The following is a 21,255-nucleotide window of genomic DNA, read 5'->3' as shown; positions in this document are numbered from 1 at the left end:
TCTGCAGACAAACACGGTGAAAACATTTAACACCACACTGTGTTTCCCCACAGTGATCAGGTTTCAGTGCAGCTCTTTCGCCTCCTGGTGGCCACACAGTTTATGACAAGGCTGGTGTTAAGCGTTTAGAACAGCCTCCTGCAGGATCTCAGCGTTTCTAAGCACAAAAACATTTATTCATTGGTAGAAATGTAACACATATTAAGTTGTTAGCAGATATAAGGACATTTTAGTGTCAAATTGTAACGGGTTAGTTTTTAGGGTTGGACGCAATAAGGTGCTTGACACAACTTCTCAGTTTTAACCAAGTTTATTAAAGAATGTTGTTGGCAAAGCAGGATGGTGATGTGGTTGCCCTCAGACTCGCTAGGTGGCGCTGATCTCCAGTCTATGAGGGAGGACACACATATGAAATGGAGTCTAAAACAAAGGCAGGACTTACTAGAGTGCGTGGGAGAAAGGAAAAAGTCACTGGCCCCACCAAGTTCTCGGGTCCTGGATCAGGCCTTAGTTTTACAGGCGCAGACTGTTAGCTGAGGAGCCTGTGAGTGGATTGTGGGAAAATTGGTCTGAAGCAAATTGGAGAAGGGATTCTTTGTTTCAGTCATTTGTCAAAAAGAAAAGTCCCTTTGTCACATTGTGAGGGTTGGATGCTTCACCTGTGATGATAACAAAGTGCATATTTTGAGGTTTTGGATTGTTGATGAGGAAAAAGCTTACAGCACCTGGTATTCCCAGGCGGTCTCCCATCCAAGTACTAACCAGGCCCGACCCTGCTTAGCTTCCGAGATCGGGCGTGTTCAGGGTGGTATGGCCGTAAGCCACGAGAGTTTTGGCAAACAGGCCTTTTGAGAAGGAGGTGGTCGACGATCTCTGGCTCTTGTCAGGTGTCACATCGCTCTCGATGTGAGCAAATGAAGCACGGGGGGCATCAAATAAACAGCGGCGTCTTGGAGAGGCGGCCCCCAGCAGCAAAGTGCTTCCACAGTCCTAGTCTGCTCTCAGCTGGTTGCTGCTCTGCTCTTTCTAACAACGGATCACAGCAGATCAGGAGGAGCAGTTACTAAGTATTTCCGCCTCCTCTTTAGCCACCCTCCAGCCGGTAGCTCCTCAGGCGAGCACCCAGGTGGTCTATGGCTGAAACTGAGCCAGTTGGATGGGATGCTGGTGATGATGTGCTTGTATAAAATGTGTGTTTGTGCACGGAGCTGTGGCTTACGGCCATACCACCCTGAACACGCCCGATCTCGTCCGATCTCGGAAGCTAAGCAGGGTCGGGCCTGGTTAGTACTTGGATGGGAGACCGCCTGGGAATACCAGGTGCTGTAAGCTTTTCTTTTTCCCCCCAGTTTTCTCTTACAGACAGTAGAGGGCGCTGCTGCTGCTGCTGCTGCTGCTTCACTGTAGACAGACTGTTTAAAAGCAAGGAGTGGACGGGGGAGTTGTGTGAAGAACCTCTGGCAGAAACTTCCTCTCACGTCATGTTCACATTATCTTTCATTATGGGTTTGTTCGGTAAAGGCAGCAAAATGTTCCCTCTCAACGTTTGACCGATGTAAATCCTAAGAGTTTTACTCCTGTAACAAAGTCTACACATCGTTTGAAGTGGCAAGAACATGGAGGCAGATATTTGCTCCCAGAAGTGCAGCTGTCAACCACAATTCGCCACTGTCCTCCTTTAACACACCTTTCACTGTCAGGTGTGTAATAGAAGTTGGTGCTCCGCTCACTGCCAAAGAGGAAAGTGGAGGAAAACCTGGGCAAGAGTGTCAAGACACCATTTTAAGGTCCGTCCAGAGACGCAGAAAGAAAATCACAATGACCATCAGCACAGCTGCATTTTGCGAGACGGTTGGGCCCAAAGTAGAATCAGAGGTGCGATGGCCATCCTTCGGCGGGAGAGCGTGCACCGGGTGCTTGTATGTCTCCGATGGGTTGAGTCAAACATGGACATGGAAAACATTCTCTTCGCCGTGGATCGCAATGATGAACGTGATGGAGGCTGGAAAGTCACAGTGATTAGCAGACAACCTGACAGTTTGCTGAGGGAACTGAGGACGTAAATAAGCAAAGTGATGAGAGCAGGTGAAACTGATTACCGGTGATTAGTAAAGCGGAAACAATGCTACGGGACCAGGAAAGAGGAAGTGGCTGCAAAATAAAAGTCATAAAGAGGAAGTGAAGTTGGGGATCCTGACAAAAGTTTAGGATCGGATGAGCTACTGATTCTTTCCTGTGTGAATCCACTAAGATTGCGTGAAGCTGTCCTTATTATAGAGTAGGTCACATGATAAAACACCCTGACGTCACAGTGAGCCTTAATGTAACCTGTTGTGTGAGTATCCTGAGATACCCAGTCAAGATTAAATTGATAAATGAAGCACAGGGGCTTCAATAAAGAGGCCACAACCGTCAGTGTGGGTTAACTGCTATAATGGCTATTTAATAAAAACAAAACAATATTAAAATCCTAAAACTAAAAAGGAAAAGAAAAAGACCAACCACCCCCTGGCAGGGGGCTGGGAGTATCCTAAATGTGAAGTAACCACACAACAAACCACACAAACACTAAACATGCAGTATAACAGTGAGCCAACTCCCAATATACCAACCACAACCATAGGTGGAGGCAGCAACCTGGCGCAGTACCAGAAACAAAAGAAGAGTTCAAACTCAACCAAATCCAAAAACAACCTGACAAATTAAAACCACAATGTACAACTATACTAAAATAAACTGCAGTCAGTGCTCTGCCTGCAAACAAGCAAAGCACTGTTACAATATGTGTGAGGAGATAAACATACATTTTAGATTTTTATATACCAGGTGATAAGACTCCTCAACTCGTTAACTAATAAAAGTTATGGCAGAACCACTTAAAATATTATAAAACAGTACCTCAGTGCATCTAAGCACCTGCTTCTGCTACATACATTTAAATACAAAATGTAACTTACTAAAACCACAAGCAGAGGCAGATGATTCAGATTCACTGTTTTCTACTGAGAAAAGTGGGATTTTGCATAATTCAAAACACTTTTGCAAAAACATGTTTCATGCTGGTTAAAGAAAACACAACAAAAGAGACGTTTGTATGTTCTTCACAATCTTCTTAACCCAGTTACAATGTTACTTTATCCAGATGGTTCTGCTTTACACAAGCCCACCACTGGCGAGAACCAATAAGATTTTGCTGTTGTTACATAATGTGATGTTTATCATATTATTCAGCTCAAGATGCTGAATTTGTGGCTCATAGAAGAACATGTTGAACAGACACAGACGTTTTATCAACACTCACTGCTGTGCAACAATTTTCTCTGAGAAAGAAACGGGGAAAAAAAGTTTTCCTAAACACAGAGAAAATTTGGCGCACAGGTTAAACCATGTGTCAAAAGGGGGAATTTGGATTTATTACAGCAAAAATGATTTTCCAAAGGGTTTGTATCATATGCACCGAAATAATGTTAATCTTTACATGAATCTCTGGTGTAAACTGCTGAAAACTGGTGAGAACTGGTGGGTACCAGTGGGTTAAATTGTATATTCTAGTTAGTTTTTTGGAAGGTTTTTACTGATGTTTAATCCAGAGACACCACACATCACGTGTCAATCATGGTGGTATTTTAACATCTAATTTAATGTTCTAATAATACTTTGAGTTTGTGTAGGTTTTTACTTGTGACTTCTGCAGCGGTAGATGACTTCACTGCTCATGATATGTTTTTTTTCTCTAGGTGAAAATTTTATCTACTCTGTGATATAAATGTCTAATAAAATTTCTGCTGTAATGAGAATGCTTTTAAAAATGCTGTTTCTCTTTTTCTGCATCAGTAGAAATCATCAGATTTTGTCATTGATTATTTTGAAACTATTCTGAAAAAAAAACTGAACCAGTTCTCTCAATTGAGTGAGAGTCTCACTGTTGTTCACTGACTATATGAACTAAGTACACGAGGTACTGCAACAGTTATACTCTAAGAAGACAACATGCAGATTTCCAGCAGATGTCGTCATTTTAACTGTCAAATGCTTCAAAACCCCAAAGAATGTTCAACACATTTGCTTCATATTGATTCAAAGCTTCAGTTTCTTTTTAATATCATAAGTCTGTAAGAACAAAGTAAATTATGAGAAAAAAGCCAGAATTCTGAAACAAAAGTCACATTCAAAAACATATTACAGCAATTGTAATACAGCAATCAGCTTAATTTCCTGCTTAATGTTAACGTTTGTTTTGCTTTCTTCATTCAGTTCTTCAGCAACAAACTCTACTGGACTGAGCTCAGGTGACTGACTTGCAGAACCATGAACATTTGTACTGGTGTCTCACTAAATTAAATAAGTTAAGATTTAGGACAAAAATAACAAGAACAGGATGTGTGGATGTGGAAAATAGGAGGCCACCAACTGATCCATAAGTATGAGCTGAAAAAACTTAAATATCAAAAGACTCACACAACAATGAACTACAGGAAGCTTTTGTGTGAATTGACTTTTAAAATTAACTGATGTGAAAATATCTTTCAGGAACATCTTTGTATTAAAACATGTTATTTTAAAATTGCTCGAATGCTTTAATGACTTGATGGATGAACAGTGCAACTCCTCCTTTTCTGCTCTCACACACACTGAGCTGCACTTTATTTTCTTATTCCCTCCTGTTTAGATCTACACTTTGAAGATGGGTGTAACCAGGAAGTGCAGGAACTGACAGGATCCATTCTCTGCAGAAACACATGTTTAGATCAGTGTTCAAACTCTCAGTTCAAAGAAAGTGAAACTGACACAGTCTTTATCACTGAAGGTGAAATGGCGCAGAAAGGAGTTCAGCTGAACCGAAAAACCTTTTCTTGTTCGATCTGTCTGGATCTACTGAAGGTTCCAGTGACTATTCACTGTGGACACAGTTACTGTCTGAACTGTATTAAAACCCATTGGGATAAAGAGGATGAGAAGAGACTCTACAGCTGTTCTCAGTGTAGACAGACCTTCACACCGAGACCTGTCTTGTTGAAAAACACCATGTTAGCAGGTTTAGTGGAGCAGCTGAAGAAGACTGGACTCCAAGCTGCTACTGCTGATCACTGCTATGCTGGACCTGAAGATGTGGTCTGTGATTATTGTACTGGGAGGAAACTGAAAGCTGTTAAGTCCTGTTTGATGTGTCTGGCCTCTTACTGTGAGAAACACCTGCAGCCTCATTATGAATCTCCTGCTTTTAAAAAACACAAGCTGGTGGAGCCCTCCAAGAACCTCCAGGAGAACATCTGCTCTCATCAGGAGGAAGTGATGAAGATGTTCTGCTGTACTGATCAGCAGAGTATCTGTTATCTCTGTTCTGTGGATGAACATAAAGGCCACGACACAGTCTCAGCTGCAGCAGAAAGGACTGAGAGGCAGAGAGAACTCGAGGGGAGTCGACAACAAATCCAGCAGAGAATCCAGGACAGAGACAAAGATGTGAAGGTGCTTCAACAGGAGGTGGAGGCTCTCAATCGCTCTGCTGAGAAAACAGTGGAGGACAGTGAGAAGATCTTCACTGAGCTGATCCGTCTCATTGAGAAAAGAAGCTCTGAGGTGAAGCAGCAGATCAGATCCCAGCAGGAAACTGAAGTGAGTCAAGTCAAAGAGCTTCAGGAGAAGCTGGAGCAGGAGATCACTGAGCTGAAGAGGAAAGATGCTGAGCTGGAGCAGCTCTCACACACAGAGGATCACAACCAGTTTCTACACAACTACTCCTCACTGTCACAACTCAGTGAATCTACACATACATCCAGCATCAACATCCGTCCTCTGAGATACTTTGAGGATGTGACAGCAGCTGTGTCAGAGCTCAGAGATCAACTACAGGACATTCTGAGACAGACATGGACAAATATCTCATCATTAGTGACTCAAGTGGATGTTTTACTGTTAGATCCACAACCAGAACCAAAGACCAGAGCTGGATTCTTAAAATATTCACGTGAAATCACACTGGATCCAAACACAGCAAATGAATATCTGTTATTATCTGAGGGAAACAGAAAAGTAACAGTAATGAGTCAAAAACAATCTTACTCTCATCACCCAGACAGATTCATTCATTCGTTTCAGGTCCTGAGCAGAGAGAGTCTGACTGGACGTAGTTACTGGGAGGTGGAGTGGAGAGGGACAGGAGTTAATGTAGCAGTCACATACAAGAACATCAGCAGAGATGGGAGCGGTGATAAATGTGATTTTGGATTAAATGACAAATCTTGGGCACTAAGTTGTTACCAAAACAATTTTACTTTTTGGTTCAACAATATTGAAACTCCAGTCCTCAGTCCTCCAGAATAGGAGTGTACCTGGATCACAGAGCAGGTATTCTGTCCTTCTACAGTGTCTCTGAAACCATGACTCTCCTCCACAGAGTCCAGACCACATTCACTCAGCCTCTACATGCTGGACTTTATGCTGGTTTTGAGGATGGAGACACAGTTAAGTTCTGCAAACTAAATTAGACAAAGACCATTTTACTTTCAGTTGGTTAAAATCAGAGGGGACCAAATAGAAGGGAGTTGCAGTGGACAAGTCCGGAAGCGACAGACTGTGAACCAGTATGGCAGCGGTAAGAGGTGTGAGGGAGAGACAGAGGCGGTTGATGCTGCAAAGGTGGAAGTAGGCCGACTGTGTTGTTATTCATGTGGGAAGGAAAGGAGAGTGTGCTATCGAGGATGACATCCAGACTCTTAACCTGAGGGGAGGGAGAGAGAGAGGAAGGGTCAAGAGAAATTGCAAAACTGTTGTAACAGTAAAAGTGAATTTGATATTTATAGTATGTAAATGATAAAAACAAGGGACTCAGGACAGAACCCTGGGTCACACCTGTGGTGACTGGGAGTCAATATCACTGCATCTACTTTTAGTTTCTCTAAACTGGCAACTTCTTGATGCATTAATGTTTGTTGGAGACTTGTATGGATCAAACTGTATTTTGTTGGTCTTTACATTTACATGTATTGTAGTTTTTAAATTGACATACAAATGAAATATGTACTTAAAAAGTGTAATTATGGTGGTAATGAAATTTCTTTAACATAATTGATGTCTGTGAGATGAGTTTTAATGATTTGCTCTAAATCTAACAGTTCCTTTATATCCTGAAAATTTATGTGAACATATTAGCAACTGAAACCTGAAATCTGAGGGTCCGTTCATCCCACTAACCAGGGATGGAGTTTAGTAAGTTTGTCCAAACTAGTTTCTAGTTTCTATGTTTTTAGTCTGACAAGTGAAGATATACAGTAAACACATTATGTTTAGTTCTGTAAACCTGTTGGAAGTGAAGTGGTAAATAAAGTGCAGACATTCTTGATTCTATTTTTACTGTTCCTTTGCTTTTACTCGTCCTCCCTCCCCACCTGTGTTTCACATCTTGATGTTAATGTTAAATGGCTTTGTTCAAACTTCTCAGTTTCAGCTTCACTGCAACACAGTCTCAGCATGAAGAGCTGAGAAGCAGAAGATGGAGAAAGGAAAGAAAGTTTTGTTTGTCATTGCTGCACCCTGTAGGTAACCAGTGCTGATAAAAATACTTCAGTAAAAGTCAGTTTTACTCTGCACAATTCTTCTCTCTTTTCCCCCTGAGCTTGTTTTCTTCCTCTGAATCCACATTTATGTACCAGCAGCATCCAGTCAGAATTTTACTGCCACTTGATTCGTTCATCAAACTTTCACTGTAACTTGTTTTCTGTGTTGTCAAAAAACTGTATTTAGTAAAAGCTGCAGTGTTGCTGAGATGAAAATGGCAGATGTGGTAGAAGTACACAAAATGAATTACTCGTGTAAAAAGCAAATACTCCAATACAGATATCACTGCAACTTCTTTACTCAAGTTAAAGTAATAAAAACAAAAGTACTTGACAAAGAAAACTATGTATGTTTAAACCTACTGGATTTGATCTTGTTGAATTTGCAATTTTAGTTCAGATTCGTTCAACAAACTGTCAAACGTGATATAATAAATAATTGTCCATTTTGACCTTTCAGTCCCCTCATTTTTACAAGAGGGGTACGAGTTGAACAGTTTATGTCTCCTGTGTTGTTCTGTGATCATTCTCTGGCTGAAAGTGCTGCTCTGTGCAGCCAGCACACAGTGGACTGGGTGGGAGGGATTGTCCAGGACTGAGAGGAGTTTGGACAACATTCTCCAAACCACAGCATAGAAGATGGAGCTGGCTACCACAGACTCAGAACATCCAGAGCAAGGTGCTGCAGATGTTGAAGGACATTACTCTCCTAGAAAATACAGCTTCTCTGTGTTTTCCTTTAGATTGATGCTTCATTAACTGACCGCTCCAGTTTATTGTCCAGGTGGACACCCAGTTATTTGTACTCTGAAATTTCTACGAATCATAAACTTGTGACAGTATTTCTTCTTCTTCTTCTTCTTTTCCTTTCGGCTGCTCCCTTTCAGGGGTCGCCACAGCGAATCATGTGCCTCCATCTAACTCTATCCTCTGCATCCTCTTCACTCACACCAACTAACTTCATGTCCTCCCTCACTACATCCATAAATCTCCTCTTTGGTCTTCCTCTAGACCTCCTGCCTGGCAGCTCCAACCTCAGCATCCTTCTACCGATATATTCACAGTTTCTCCTCTGAACATGTCCAAACCACCTCAATCTGGCCTCTCTGACTTTATCTCCAAAACATCTTACATGAGCTGTCCCTCTGATGTACTCATTCCTGATCCTGTCCATCCTCGTCACTCCCAAAGAGAACCTGCTCCCTGTAACCTCACCGTTCCACCTGGGTCCCTCTCATTTACACACATGTATTCTGTCTTGCTGCGGCTAAGCTTCATTCCTCTGTTTTCCAGAGCAGACCTCCACTTCTCTAGATTTTCCTCCACCTGCTCCCTGCTCTCACTACAAATAACAATGTCATCTGCAAACATCATAGTCCAGGGAGATTCTTGTCTAACCTCATCTGTCAGTCTGTCCATCACCAGAGCAAACAAGAAGGGGCTCAAAGCTGATCCTTGATGCAGACCCACCTCCACCTTGAACTCCTCTGTCACACCTACAGCACACCTCACCACTGTCTTACAGCTCTCATACATGTCCTGCACCACTCTAACATACTTCTCTGCCACTCCAGACGTCCTCATACAATACCACAGCTCCTCTCTCGGCACCCTGTCATACGCTTTTTCTAAATCTACGAAGACACAATGCAACTCCCTATGACCCTCTCTGTACTTCTCCATCAGCGTCCTCAAAGCAAATACTGCATCTGTTGTACTCTTTCTAGGCATGAAACCATATTGCTGCTCACAAATACTCACCTCTGCCCTTAGCCGAGCTTCCACTACTCTTTCCCACAACTTCATTGTGTGACTCATCAGCTTTATTCCTCTGTAGTTGCCACAGCTCTGCACATCTCCCTTGTTCTTAAAAATTGGTACCAGTACACTTTTCCTCCAGTCCTCTGGCATCCTCTCACTCTCCAAGATCTTGTTAAACAAACTAGTCAAAAATTCTACTGCCACCTCTCCTAGACACTTCCATACCTCCACAGGTTTGTCATCAGGACCAACTGCCTTTCCGCTCTTCATCCTCTTCAATGTCCTCCTCACTTCACTCTTACTAATCTTTGCTACTTCCTGCTCCACACCAGTCACCTCTTCTACTCTTCGTTCCCTTTCATTTTCCTCGTTCATCAACTCTTCAAAGTACTCCTTCCATCTTCCCATCACACTCCTGGCACCTGTCAATACATTTCCATCCTTATCTTTAATCACCCTAACCTGCTGCACATCCTTTCCATCTCTATCTATTTGTCTGGCCAACCTGTACAAATCCACCTCTCCCTCTTTAGTGTCCAACCTAGCATACAAGTCCTCATATGCTCTTTGTTTGGCCTTTGCCACCTCTATCTTCACCTTACGCTGTATCTCCCTGTACTCCTGTCTACTCTCTTCAGTCCTCTCAGTGTCCCACTTCTTCTTAGCTAACCTCTTTCTCTGTATACACTCCTGAACTTCCTCGTTCCACCACCAAGTCTCCTTGTCCGCTTTCCTCTTTCCAGATGACACACCGAGTACCCTCCTACCTGTCTCCCTGATCAAATTAGCTGTAGTAGTCCAGTCATCTGGAAGCACCTCCAAACCACCCAGAGTCTGTCTCAGCTCCTCCCTGAAAACTAAACGACATTCTTCCTTTTTCAACTTCCACCACTTTGTCCTCTGCTCTGCCTTAGTCCTCCTTATCTTCCTCACCACCAGCATCATTTTACACACCACCATCCTGTGTTGTCTGGCTACACTCTCCCCTACCAATGCTTTACAGTCACTGATCTCTTTCAGATTACAACGTCTACACAAGATGTAGTCTACCTGAGTGCTTCTCCCTCCGCTCTTGTACGTCACCCTATGTTCCTGCCTCTTCTGAAAGAAAGTGTTTACTACAGCCATTTCCATCCTCTTTGCAAAGTCAACCACCATCTGACCTTCTGCGTTCCTGTCCTGAACACCAAACCTGCCCATAACAGTCTCATCACCTCTGTTCCCTTCACCTACATGCCCATTGAAATCTGCACCAATGACAACTCTCTCACCTCTGGGGATGCTCTGCATCACTTCATCTAACTCACTCCAGAATTTCTCCTTCTCTTCTAACTCACATCCTACCTGTGGGGCATAACCACTCACAACATTGAACATCACCCCTTCAACTTCCAGCTTCAGACTCATCAACCTGTCTGATACTCTTTTCACCTCTAGAACATTCCTCACAAAATCCTCTTTCAATATAACTCCTACTCCATTTCTCTTCCTATCTGACCCATGGTAAAACAACTTAAACCCTGCTCCTAAGCTTCTAGCCTTGCTACCTTTCCACCTGGTCTCCTGGACACACAGTATGTCCACCTTCCTTCTCTGCATCATGTCGATCAACTCCCTAGCCTTCCCTGTCATAGTACCAACATTCAAAGTCCCTACTGTCAGTCCTACATTCTTAGCTTTCCTCTTCTCTCTCTGCCTACGAACACACCTTCCTCCTCTTCTTCTTCGTCTTCGACCAACAGTAGTCCAATTTCCACCGGTACCCTGTAGGTCAACAGCACCGGTGGCGGTCGTTGTTAACCCGGGCCCCGACCGATCCGGTATGGAAGTCTTTGTCACGATTCGCATGTTTGATTTGGCATGTGTTTTACGTCGGATGCCCTTCCTGCCACAACCCTCTGCATTTATCCAGACTTGGGACTGGCACAAGAAGACACTGGCTTGTGCCCCCTTGCGGTTGCATTAAACTTGTGACAGTATTTAATGATCAATATCCACATATGAAAATTGTAAATAAATTCCCGTTCGTTTTGCCATTATTATTAAGGGTCAACATAAGCAGCACTTAGCATCATTAGCGTGTCTTCACACCGCTTTGCTAAAACACCGGTGCGGCTCATAAGGACGCTGTCACAGCCTGTCAGTGACGTTGTTACTGAGGAAATACGTACGTGAATCGCATCATTGGCTGAAGCGGACAGTCACTCACTGAATCACTGCGAAATAACAGAATAAATTGTTGTGTTTTTTATTTTCAAATCAGGTTGGATGTTTTTCGGTGCGCGGAGACAGTGTCAGCAGTGCGCAATTGCGCACACGCGCAGATTAGCGGGAACATTGCTTCCACCGCCAAAAGTCAAAAAACATAAAACATGATCTTGACAGACCCCCAGGCTTGTCCAGGTTGGTGTAGATCCGGGGTAGTAAGTGGATGAGGGCATCCTCCACTCCCAGCTGAGGGGGATAAGCAAACTGGAGGGAGTCCAGAGATGTCACAACATCCCTGCAGGGCATTTGTGGCCCCCTCGGATTAACCATTAGTTATTTATTACTTTGGCTTATTATTTTTTAAACTTTGCTACGTGTAAAAGCAGTTGGTGGTTTGAAAACCATTTCAGGGAATGAGGACACTTCTGCAGACAAACACGGTGAAAACATTTAACACCACACTGTGTTTCCCCACAGTGATCAGGTTTCAGTGCAGCTCTTTCGCCTCCTGGTGGCCACACAGTTTATGACAAGGCTGGTGTTAAGCGTTTAGAACAGCCTCCTGCAGGATCTCAGCGTTTCTAAGCACAAAAACATTTATTCATTGGTAGAAATGTAACACATAATAAGTTGTTAGCAGATATAAGGACATTTTAGTGTCAGATTGTAACGGGTTAGTTTTTAGGGTTGGACGCAATAAGGTGCTTGACACAACTTCTCAGTTTTAACCAAGTTTATTAAAGAATGTTGTTGGCAAAGCAGGATGGTGATGTGGTTGCGCTCCGACTCACTAGGTGGCGCTGATCTCCAGTCTATGAGGGAGGACACACATACTAGTACTTAATACTGACTTATGGGAAATGGAGTCTAAAACAAAGGCAGGACTTACTAGAGTGCGTGGGGAGACGAGCTGAGTTTAGCGGTTTGACAACGTTATTGTGCCGGAGGATTTTAGCAGAGAAAGGAAAAAGTCACCGGCACCACCAAGTTCTCGTGTCCTGGATCAGGCCTTACTTTTACAGGCGCAGACTGTTAGCTGAGGAGCCTGTGAGTGGATTGTGGGAAAATTGGTCTGAAGCAAATTGGAGAAGGGATTCTTTGTTTCAGTCATTTGTCAAAAAGAAAAGTCCCTTTGTCACATTGTGAGGGTTGGATGCTTCACCTGTGATGATAACAAAGTGCATATTTTGAGGTTTTGGATTGTTGATGAGGAAAAAGCTTACAGCACCTGGTATTCCCAGGCGGTCTCCCATCCAAGTACTAACCAGGCCCGACCCTGCTTAGCTTCCGAGATCGGACGAGATCGGGCGTGTTCAGGGTGGTATGGCCGTAAACCATGAGAGTTTTGGCAAACAGGCCTTTTGAGAAGGAGGTGGTCGACGATCTCTGGCTCTTGTCAGGTGTCACATCGCTCTCGATGTGAGCAAATGAAGCACGGGGGGCATCAAATAAACAGCGGCGTCTTGGAGAGGCGGCCCCCAGCAGCAAAGTGCTTCCACAGTCGTAGTCTGCTCTCAGCTGGTTGCTGCTCTGCTCTTTCTAACAACGGATCACAGCAGATCAGGAGGAGCAGTTACTAAGTATTTCCGCCTCCTCTTTAGCCACCCTCCAGCCGGTAGCTCCTCAGGCGAGCACCCAGGTGGTCTATGGCTGAAACTGAGCCAGTTGGATGGGATGCTGGTGATGATGTGCTTGTATAAAATGTGTGTTTGTGCACGGAGCTGTGGCTTACGGCCATACCACCCTGAACACGCCCGATCTCGTCCGATCTCGGAAGCTAAGCAGGGTCGGGCCTGGTTAGTACTTGGATGGGAGACCGCCTGGGAATACCAGGTGCTGTAAGCTTTTCTTTTTACCCCCAGTTTTCTCTTACAGACAGTAGAGGGCGCTGCTGCTGCTGCTGCTTCACTGTAGACAGACTGTTTAAAAGCAAGGAGTGGACGGGGGAGCTGTGTGAAGAACCTCTGGCAGAAACTTCCTCTCACGTCATGTTCACATTATCTTTCATTATGGGTTTGTTCGGTAAAGGCAGCAAAATGTTCCCTCTCAACGTTTGACCGATGTAAATCCTAAGAGTTTTACTCCTGTAACAAAGTCTACACATCGTTTGAAGTGGCAAGAACATGGAGGCAGATATTTGCTCCCAGAAGTGCAGCTGTCAACCACAATTCGCCACTGTCCTCCTTTAACACACCTTTCACTGTCAGGTGTGTAATAGAAGTTGGTGCTCCGCTCACTGCCAAAGAGGAAAGTGGAGGAAAACCTGGGCAAGAGTGTCAAGACACCATTTTAAGGTCCGTCCAGAGACGCAGAAAGAAAATCACAATGACCATCAGCACAGCTGCATTTTGCGAGACGGTTGGGCCCAAAGTAGAATCAGAGGTGCGAGGGCCATCCTTCGGCGGGAGAGAGAGAGCGTGCACCGGGTGCTTGTATGTCTCCGATGGGGTGAGTCAAACATGGACATGGAAAACATTCAACGTGATGGAGGCTGGATGGAGGCTGGATGGAGGCTGGATGGAGGCTGGATGGAGGCTGGATGGAGGCTGGATGGAGGCTGGATGGAGGCTGGAAAGTGACAGTCAATGACAGACAATCACTGGACAGTGATTAGCAGACAACCTGACAGTTTGCTGAGGGAACTGAGGAGGTAAATAAGCAAAGTGATGAGAGCAGGTGAAACTGATTACCGGTGATTAGTAAAGCGGAAACAATGTGACGGGACCAGGAAACAGGAAGTGGCTGCAAAATAAAAGTCTAGAGGGAGGAAGTGAAGTTTGGGATCCTGACACAAATGTCTCACTGTGCTGTATATTCCAACATTTCTAACTTCTTTTCCTTTTTTTATTATTAATAGGATTTACGCTCATTGGTATAGAATAATAAATTCAGCAACACACACAATTATACATTTGTACCACGTGTTGCTAAACCCACTTGTTTTGTTTGATTATGCTTTAAAATATAAAGTACACTCTGATATTTCTCTTTTTTTTTTCTCATGTAAAACGATGAGTATTTTTTCAGATTCAAGTCTTTAGTATTCGAGTGTATCTTTAGCTGTATCCATAAGTTCATATATGACAGTGTCCACATTCCAGTCTCAGGTCCTCAGTCCTCCAGAATAGGAGTGTACCTGGCTCACAGAGCAGGTATTCTGTCCTTCTACAGTGTCTCTGAAACAAATGTAAGGTTAAGCTAGTGCAGCCATTTGAAAAACAAATTTCTGTACTTTTATGATGAGCAGAATTTTATATTTACAGATTTAAAGGTTAAAAAAGTGTCAAGAATTTCTAAATGTAATGATTCCTGTTTTGATAAATGGGCCGAAACAATAAACATCTTCCTGCAGATATCTGGACGTCTGCTGATGGGTCACAAACCTTTGTAACACAGAAATGCATCAAAGTGCGAGTCTCATTTTACTGTTTGGCTCAAACACACAGTGAAACAGAAGAAGCAGACAATAGTAACATGCAAGTAAAGTATAAGTAGCTCAGTACTTGAGTAAATATACTTAGTTCCTTTAGCTGTATATGAGGCAGTTACCTGCAGCTCAGGTGCTTCTTGTCACTCAGTAGCCTGATAATAAAGTGTTGACCTTTGTTCTGTCAGATGATCTGTGTTATTCCGTCTTATTTCCTGCCTGTTCTTGTTCTTATGATCCACTTTGTTGTTTTTCTTTCCTGCCTAAATATACGTGTCAGGCTCTACACATGTTGCAGCCTCCCACCTTGTTAATGTGTGTATGTATAATCTCCCAGTTGTGTAATAGGACACGTTCATTGCAGTAAATGAATGTGTAACTGCACTGCAAGTAAAGCTGCACTGTAATCGTTTTGTGTGACTGAGATCATTTCTACTGAGGTGGACTTTCTAAAATGGCTCAGTTTGTCTGTCAGTTTGTAGATGTAGGAAAAACTCACATAGTCAAGATTCAAGATTGTTGTGTGACTACGGATTGAATATTTGGACCAGAAGAAAACACAACAGAAATGTGTCTCTCTGAAAATGGATGGACTGCACAAATTAATCCACCACATCAGTCTGAAGCTACTGTATGAACTCTGAACTGTGGGTTTGTATGTTGGTGCAACCTTAGTGTTTAAAAGCAGTTTTTCATTTTCAGATTCAAGATTGTTTTTTAAACAAACAGAAATATCAGTAAAACAGAAATATCAAAGTCTCTAAATACAATGAACGACATGATGCTTTTGTCTAAACGAATCCAATTGTGATGTTTTTGTTTCATTTGGAACAAAGTTTAAATCCTATAAATAATCAATAAATGAATGAAACTACATGTTTTCGAGTCATTGACTTATTACAGTTTCCACCTTAACCTCAGAGAAAAATGATCTGGTGCATTCAGGTCCTGTGGGATCAAAAGATCATAACATTTTTGTTTAAAGACTTAAATTCAGCTTTTGCTTCAAGTCTTGAATGACGTATTTGAAGAAGTGAACATCCTCCTCTTCTGCTCTCAAACACAGCTCCTAAGTCTCTTCTAAGCTCCATCATTTCCCTCACTCGCATCTTGTCTCGTGTCCTTGCACTAAACATTCATGGAGGGATGGAAAGAGTAGAATCAGGGGAGAGGAACTGAGGAAACCAAGCAGAAACCTGCATTCTGTATTTTTACTGTGTGTAAATGTCACTGATCAGATGTTGGATACATAAGCACATAAATAACAGCAATGCAATTTTAAATGTATTGTTATTGTGTTTATAAATTCATTATTTCTGGATGATTTAATAATAATGATTATGGTTTAAATGGTTTTTGTAGATCAATGATTTATTGGAACAAATGTTTTAGACAAAAGTAACTTATGTAAATATTTTAGCATCAAACTGATTTTCAGCCTCATATGACAGATAGTTGTCCACGACAATATTGTTAATAGTAGAAAATAACAAATCCTAAAAAGAAAAATCTTTCCCATAATCTGGAAAAATATCCATGGATCTGTCCATCAGATCAACTATTAACACAGATTCACAACTGTTAACAAGATGGTGGATCTGAAAACAAATCAAATGAAATCCTGGGACTGTTAAATAGGTTCTGTTATTAGTGGACCTCACTAAAAAGCTGTGCTGGTGTAGTGATGAACTTTCACATCAGTGCAGTTCAACAGCAGCAGGGTTTGACTGATCTTATCAAACTGGCTTATCTCTCCTTGATCTTTGCACCTGAGAGAGATGAGTGAGGAACAATCATGTGACAGACAGTTTTACTGTGTCCATTTATTTCCTTGTTCCCTCTCTTTTAGATCTACAGTTTGAAGACAAGACATCTACAGTTTGAAGATGGGTCTAACCAGGAAGTGCAGGAACTGAAAGGCTCCATTCTCTGCAGAAATACATGTTGTTTAGATCAGAGCTCAAACTCTCAGTTCTAAGAAAGAGAAACTGACACAGTCATTACCATTAAAGGTAAAATGGTGCAGAAAGCTGTTCAGCTGGACGGAGAAACCTTTTCTTGTTCGATCTGTCTGAATCTACTGAAGGTTCCAGTGACTATTCCCTGTGGACACAGTTACTGTCTGAACTGTATTAAAACCCACTGGGATGAAGAAGATCAGAAGAAACTCTACAGCTGTCTTCAGTGTAGACAGATCTTCACACCGAGACCTGTCCTGGTAAAAAATACTATCTTAGCAGGTTTAGTGGAGGAGCTGAAGAAGACTGGACTCCAAGCTGCTCCTGCTGATCACTGCTATGCTGGATCTGAAGATGTGTCCTGTGATTTTTGTACAGAGAGAAAACTGAAAGCTGTTAAGTCCTGTCTGGTCTGTTTGGCCTCTTACTGTGAGAAACACCTGCAGCCTCATTATGATGTAGCACAGTTAAAGAAACACAAGCTGGTGGAGCCCTCCAAGAACCTCCAGGAGAACATCTGCTCTGGTCACGATGAGGTGATGAAGATGTTCTGCCGTACTGATCAGCAGTGTATCTGTTATCTCTGCTCTGTGGATGAACATAAAGGCCACGACACAGTCTCAGCTGCAGCAGAAAGGACTGAGAGGCAGAGAGAGCTCGAGGGGAGTCGACAACAAATCCAGCAGAGAATCCAGGACAGAGAGAAAGATGTGAAGGTTCTTCAACAGGAGGTGGAGGCTCTCAATCGCTCTGCTGAGAAAACAGCGGAGGACAGTGAGAAGATCTTCACTGAGCTGATCCGTCTCATGGAGAAAAGAAGCTCTGAGGTGAAGCAGCAGATCAGATCCCAGCAGGAAACTGAAGTGAGTCAAGTCAAAGAGCTTCAGGAGAAGCTGGAGCAGGAGATCACTGAGCTGAAGAGGAAAGATGCTGAGCTGGAGCAGCTCTCACACACAGAGGATCACAACCAGTTTCTACACAACTACCCCTCACTGTCACAACTCAGTGAATCTACACATACATCCAGCATCAACATCCGTCCTCTGAGATACTTTGAGGATGTGACAGCAGCTGTGTCAGAGCTCAGAGATCAACTACAGGACATTCTGAGACAGACATGGACAAACATCTCATCATTAGTGACTCAAGTGGATGTTTTACTGCCACAAGCAGAACCAGAACCAAAGACCAGAGCTGGATTCTTAAAATATTCATGTGAAATCACACTGGATCCAAACACAGCAAATGAATATCTGTTATTATCTGAGGGAAACAGAAAAGTAACGGTAATGAGTCAAAAACAGTCTTATTCTAGTCACAAAGACAGATTCATTCATTGGTATCAGGTCCTGAGCAGAGAGAGTCTAACTGGACGTTGTTACTGGGAGGTGGAGTGGAGAGGGACAGGGGTTGATATAGCAGTCGCATACAAGAACATCAGTAGATCAGGATTTGGTGATGAATGTGGATTTGGATACAATGACAAATCTTGGGCACTAAGATGTTTCCAAAATAATTGGAAAACAAAACAATTTTGTTTCAACAATATTAAAACTCCAGTCTCAGGTCCTCAGTCCTCCAGAATAGGAGTGTACCTGGATCACAGAGCAGGTATTCTGTCCTTCTACAGTGTCTCTGAAACCATGACTCTCTTTCACAGAGTCCAGACCACATTCACTCAGCCTCTACATGCTGGACTTTATGCTGGTTTTGAGGATGGAGACACAGTTAAGTTCTGCAAACTAAATTAGACAAAGACCATTTTAGTTTCTCTTGGTTAAAATCAGAGGGGACCAAAAAGAAGGGAGTTGCAGTAGACAAGTACGGAAGCGACAGACTGTGAACCAATATGGCAGCGGTATGAAGTGTGAGGGAGAGACAGAGGCGGTTGATGCTGCAAAGGTGGAAGTAGGCCGACTGTGTTGTTATTCATGTGGGAAGTAAAGGAGAGTGTGCTATCGAGGACGACACCCAGACTCTTAACCTGAGGGGAGGGAGAGAGAGAGGAAGGGTCAAGAGAAATTGCAAAACTGTTGTAACAGTAAAAGTGAATTTGATATTTATAGTATGTAAATGATAAAAACAAGGGACTCAGGACAGAACCCTGGGTCACACCTGTGGGGACTGGGAGTCAATATCACTGCATCTGCTTTTAGTTTCTCTAAACTGGCAAATTCTTGATGCAAACTGTATTTTGTTGGTCTTTACATTTACATGTATTGTAGTTTTTAAATTGACATACAAATGAAATATGTACTTAAAAAGTGTAATTTTGGTGGTAATGAAATTTCTTTGACATAATTGAGGTCTGTGAGATGGGTTTTAATGATTTGCTCTAAATCTAACAGTTCCTTTATATCCTGAAAATTTATGTGAAAATATTAGCAACCGAAACCTGAAATCTGAGGGTCCGTTCATCCCACTAACCAGGGATGGAGTTTAGTAAGTTTGTCCAAACTAGTTTCTAGTTTCTATGTTTTTAGTCTGACAAGTGAAGATATACAGTAAACACATTATGTTTAGTTCTGTAAACCTGTTGGAAGTGAAGTGGTAAATAAAGTGCAGACATTCTTGATTCTATTTTTACTGTTCCTTTGCTTTTACTCGTCCTCCCTCCCCACCTGTGTTTCACATCTTGATGTTAATGTTAAATGGCTTTGTTTAAACTTCTCAGTTTCAGCTTCACTGCAACACAGTCTCAGCATGAAGAGCTGAGAAGCAGAAGATGGAGAAAGGAAAGAAAGTTTTGTTTGCCATTGCTGCACCCTGTAGGTAACCAGTGCTGATAAAAATACTTCAGTAAAAGTCAGTTTTACTCTGCACAATTCTTCTCTCTTTTCCCCCTGAGCTTGTTTTCTTCCTCTGAATCCACATTTATGTACCAGCAGCATCCAGTCAGAATTTTACTGCCACTTGATTCGTTCATCAAACTTTCAGTGTAAATTGTCTTCTGTGTTGTCACAAAACTGGATTTAGTAAAAGCTGCAGTGTTGCTGAGATGAAGATGGCAGACGGGGTAGAAGTACACAAAATGAATTACTCGTGTAAAAAGCAAATACTCCAATACAGATATCACTGCAACTTCTTTACTGAAGTTAAAGTATTAGCTACCTGCACTAAAACTCAGTCCAATAATAAAAACTATGTGTGTTTAAACCTACTGGATTTGATCCTGTTGAATTTGCAATTTTAGTTCAGATTCGTTCAACAAACTGTCAAAGGTGAAAATTATGAGAAACATATGAAGGACGACAATTTATTTGAATTTTGACTTTTTCCTCAGAATTCTAACTCTAAACTCAGGATTCTTATAATTTTTTTTCAAAATTCATTATTCAAATAACTTTATTAAACCCATATGGAAATTGTGTTGTCTTGTTACAGCTGCTCTCTGCAGGAAAAGTAAAAAACAAAGGAAAAGCACCTCAACCAAACCAAGGAGAAAAACCACATGGACAAATGAACAATCTACTGAAATGCAACTAAAAACAAAATATGATAGATAATAATTGACCTTAAAATAAAATAATAAATAATTGTCCTTTTCACCTTTCAGTCCCCTCCTGTTTACAAGAGGGGGACGAGTTGAACAGTTTATGTCTCCTGTGTTGTTCTATGATCAGTCTCTGGCTGAACGTGCTGCTCTGTGCAGCCAGCACACAGTGGACTGGGTGGGAGGGATTGTCCAGGACTGAAAGGAGTTTGGACAACATTCTCCTCTCAGCCACAACATGCAGAGGGTCCAGATCCTCCCCCAGAACAGAACCAGACCTCCTTATCAGTATATTCAGTCTGTTACCATCTGCCACCCTCATACTGCTGCCTCAGCAAACCACAGCATAGAAGATGGAGCTGGCTACCACAGACTCAGAACATCCAGAGCAAGGTGCTGCAGATGTTGAAGGACATTAGTCTCCTAGAAAATACAGCTGCTCTGTGTTTTTCTTTAGATTGATGCTTCATTAACTGACCGGTCCAGTTTATTGTCCAGGTGGACAGGACACCCAGGTATTTGTACTCTGAAATTTCTATGAATCATAAACTTGTGACAGTATTTAATGATCAATATCCAAATATGAAAATGTAAATAACTTCCCGTTCGTTTTGCCATTATTATTAAGGGTCAACATAAGCAGCACTTAGCATCATTAGCGTGTCTTCACTCCGCTTTGCTAAACCATCGGTGCGTCTCATAAGGACGCTGTCACAGCCGGTCAGTGACGGTGTTACTGAGGAAATACGTACGTGAATCGCATCATTGGCTGAAGCGGACAGTCACTCACTGAATCACTGCGAAATAACAGAATAAATTGTTGTGTTTTTTATTTTCAAATCAGGTTGGATG

The 21,255-nt window shown here is 42.4% G+C and overlaps 1 protein-coding gene, 3 non-coding genes and 2 pseudogenes across 4 annotated transcripts; 4 read left to right on the top strand and 2 right to left on the bottom strand.

Annotated features, from left to right (window-relative positions):
* Positions 1-713: 713 nt before the first annotated feature.
* LOC137099092 (5S ribosomal RNA) lies at positions 714-822 on the bottom strand (annotated as a pseudogene).
* Positions 823-1,213: 391 nt separating this feature from the next.
* Positions 1,214-1,332, top strand: LOC137099077 (5S ribosomal RNA). Its single transcript, XR_010910716.1, has one exon. It is a non-coding gene; the product is annotated as a 5S ribosomal RNA (ribosomal RNA).
* A 3,343-nt stretch (positions 1,333-4,675) lies between these two features.
* On the top strand, positions 4,676-7,342 carry LOC137098935 (tripartite motif-containing protein 16-like; annotated as a pseudogene).
* Positions 7,343-12,741: 5,399 nt separating this feature from the next.
* Positions 12,742-12,860, bottom strand: LOC137099089 (5S ribosomal RNA). Its single transcript, XR_010910727.1, has one exon. It is a non-coding gene; the product is annotated as a 5S ribosomal RNA (ribosomal RNA).
* A 391-nt stretch (positions 12,861-13,251) lies between these two features.
* Positions 13,252-13,370, top strand: LOC137099076 (5S ribosomal RNA). Its single transcript, XR_010910715.1, has one exon. It is a non-coding gene; the product is annotated as a 5S ribosomal RNA (ribosomal RNA).
* Positions 13,371-13,890: 520 nt separating this feature from the next.
* On the top strand, positions 13,891-19,485 carry LOC137098721 (tripartite motif-containing protein 16-like). Its single transcript, XM_067475252.1, has 3 exons — positions 13,891-14,026; positions 14,093-15,599; positions 16,802-19,485. The coding sequence occupies exon 3, from the start codon at positions 16,970-16,972 to the stop codon at positions 18,659-18,661; it is 1,692 nt and encodes a 563-aa protein (XP_067331353.1). The 5' UTR covers positions 13,891-14,026; positions 14,093-15,599; positions 16,802-16,969; the 3' UTR covers positions 18,662-19,485.
* The last annotated feature ends 1,770 nt before the right edge of the window (positions 19,486-21,255 follow it).

Source organism: Channa argus, chromosome 14, assembly GCF_033026475.1.
Source record: "Channa argus isolate prfri chromosome 14, Channa argus male v1.0, whole genome shotgun sequence".
NCBI lineage: Eukaryota > Metazoa > Chordata > Actinopteri > Anabantiformes > Channidae > Channa > Channa argus.
Note: the sequence above shows the minus strand (reverse complement) of the source record. Positions and strands in the feature narration are given on the sequence as shown.

Excerpts from the sequence above, each read along its gene's own strand:
- LOC137098721 (XM_067475252.1), top strand. The coding sequence starts at position 16,970 with ATGGTGCAGAAAGCTGTTCAGCTGGACGGAGAAACCTTTTCTTGTTCG.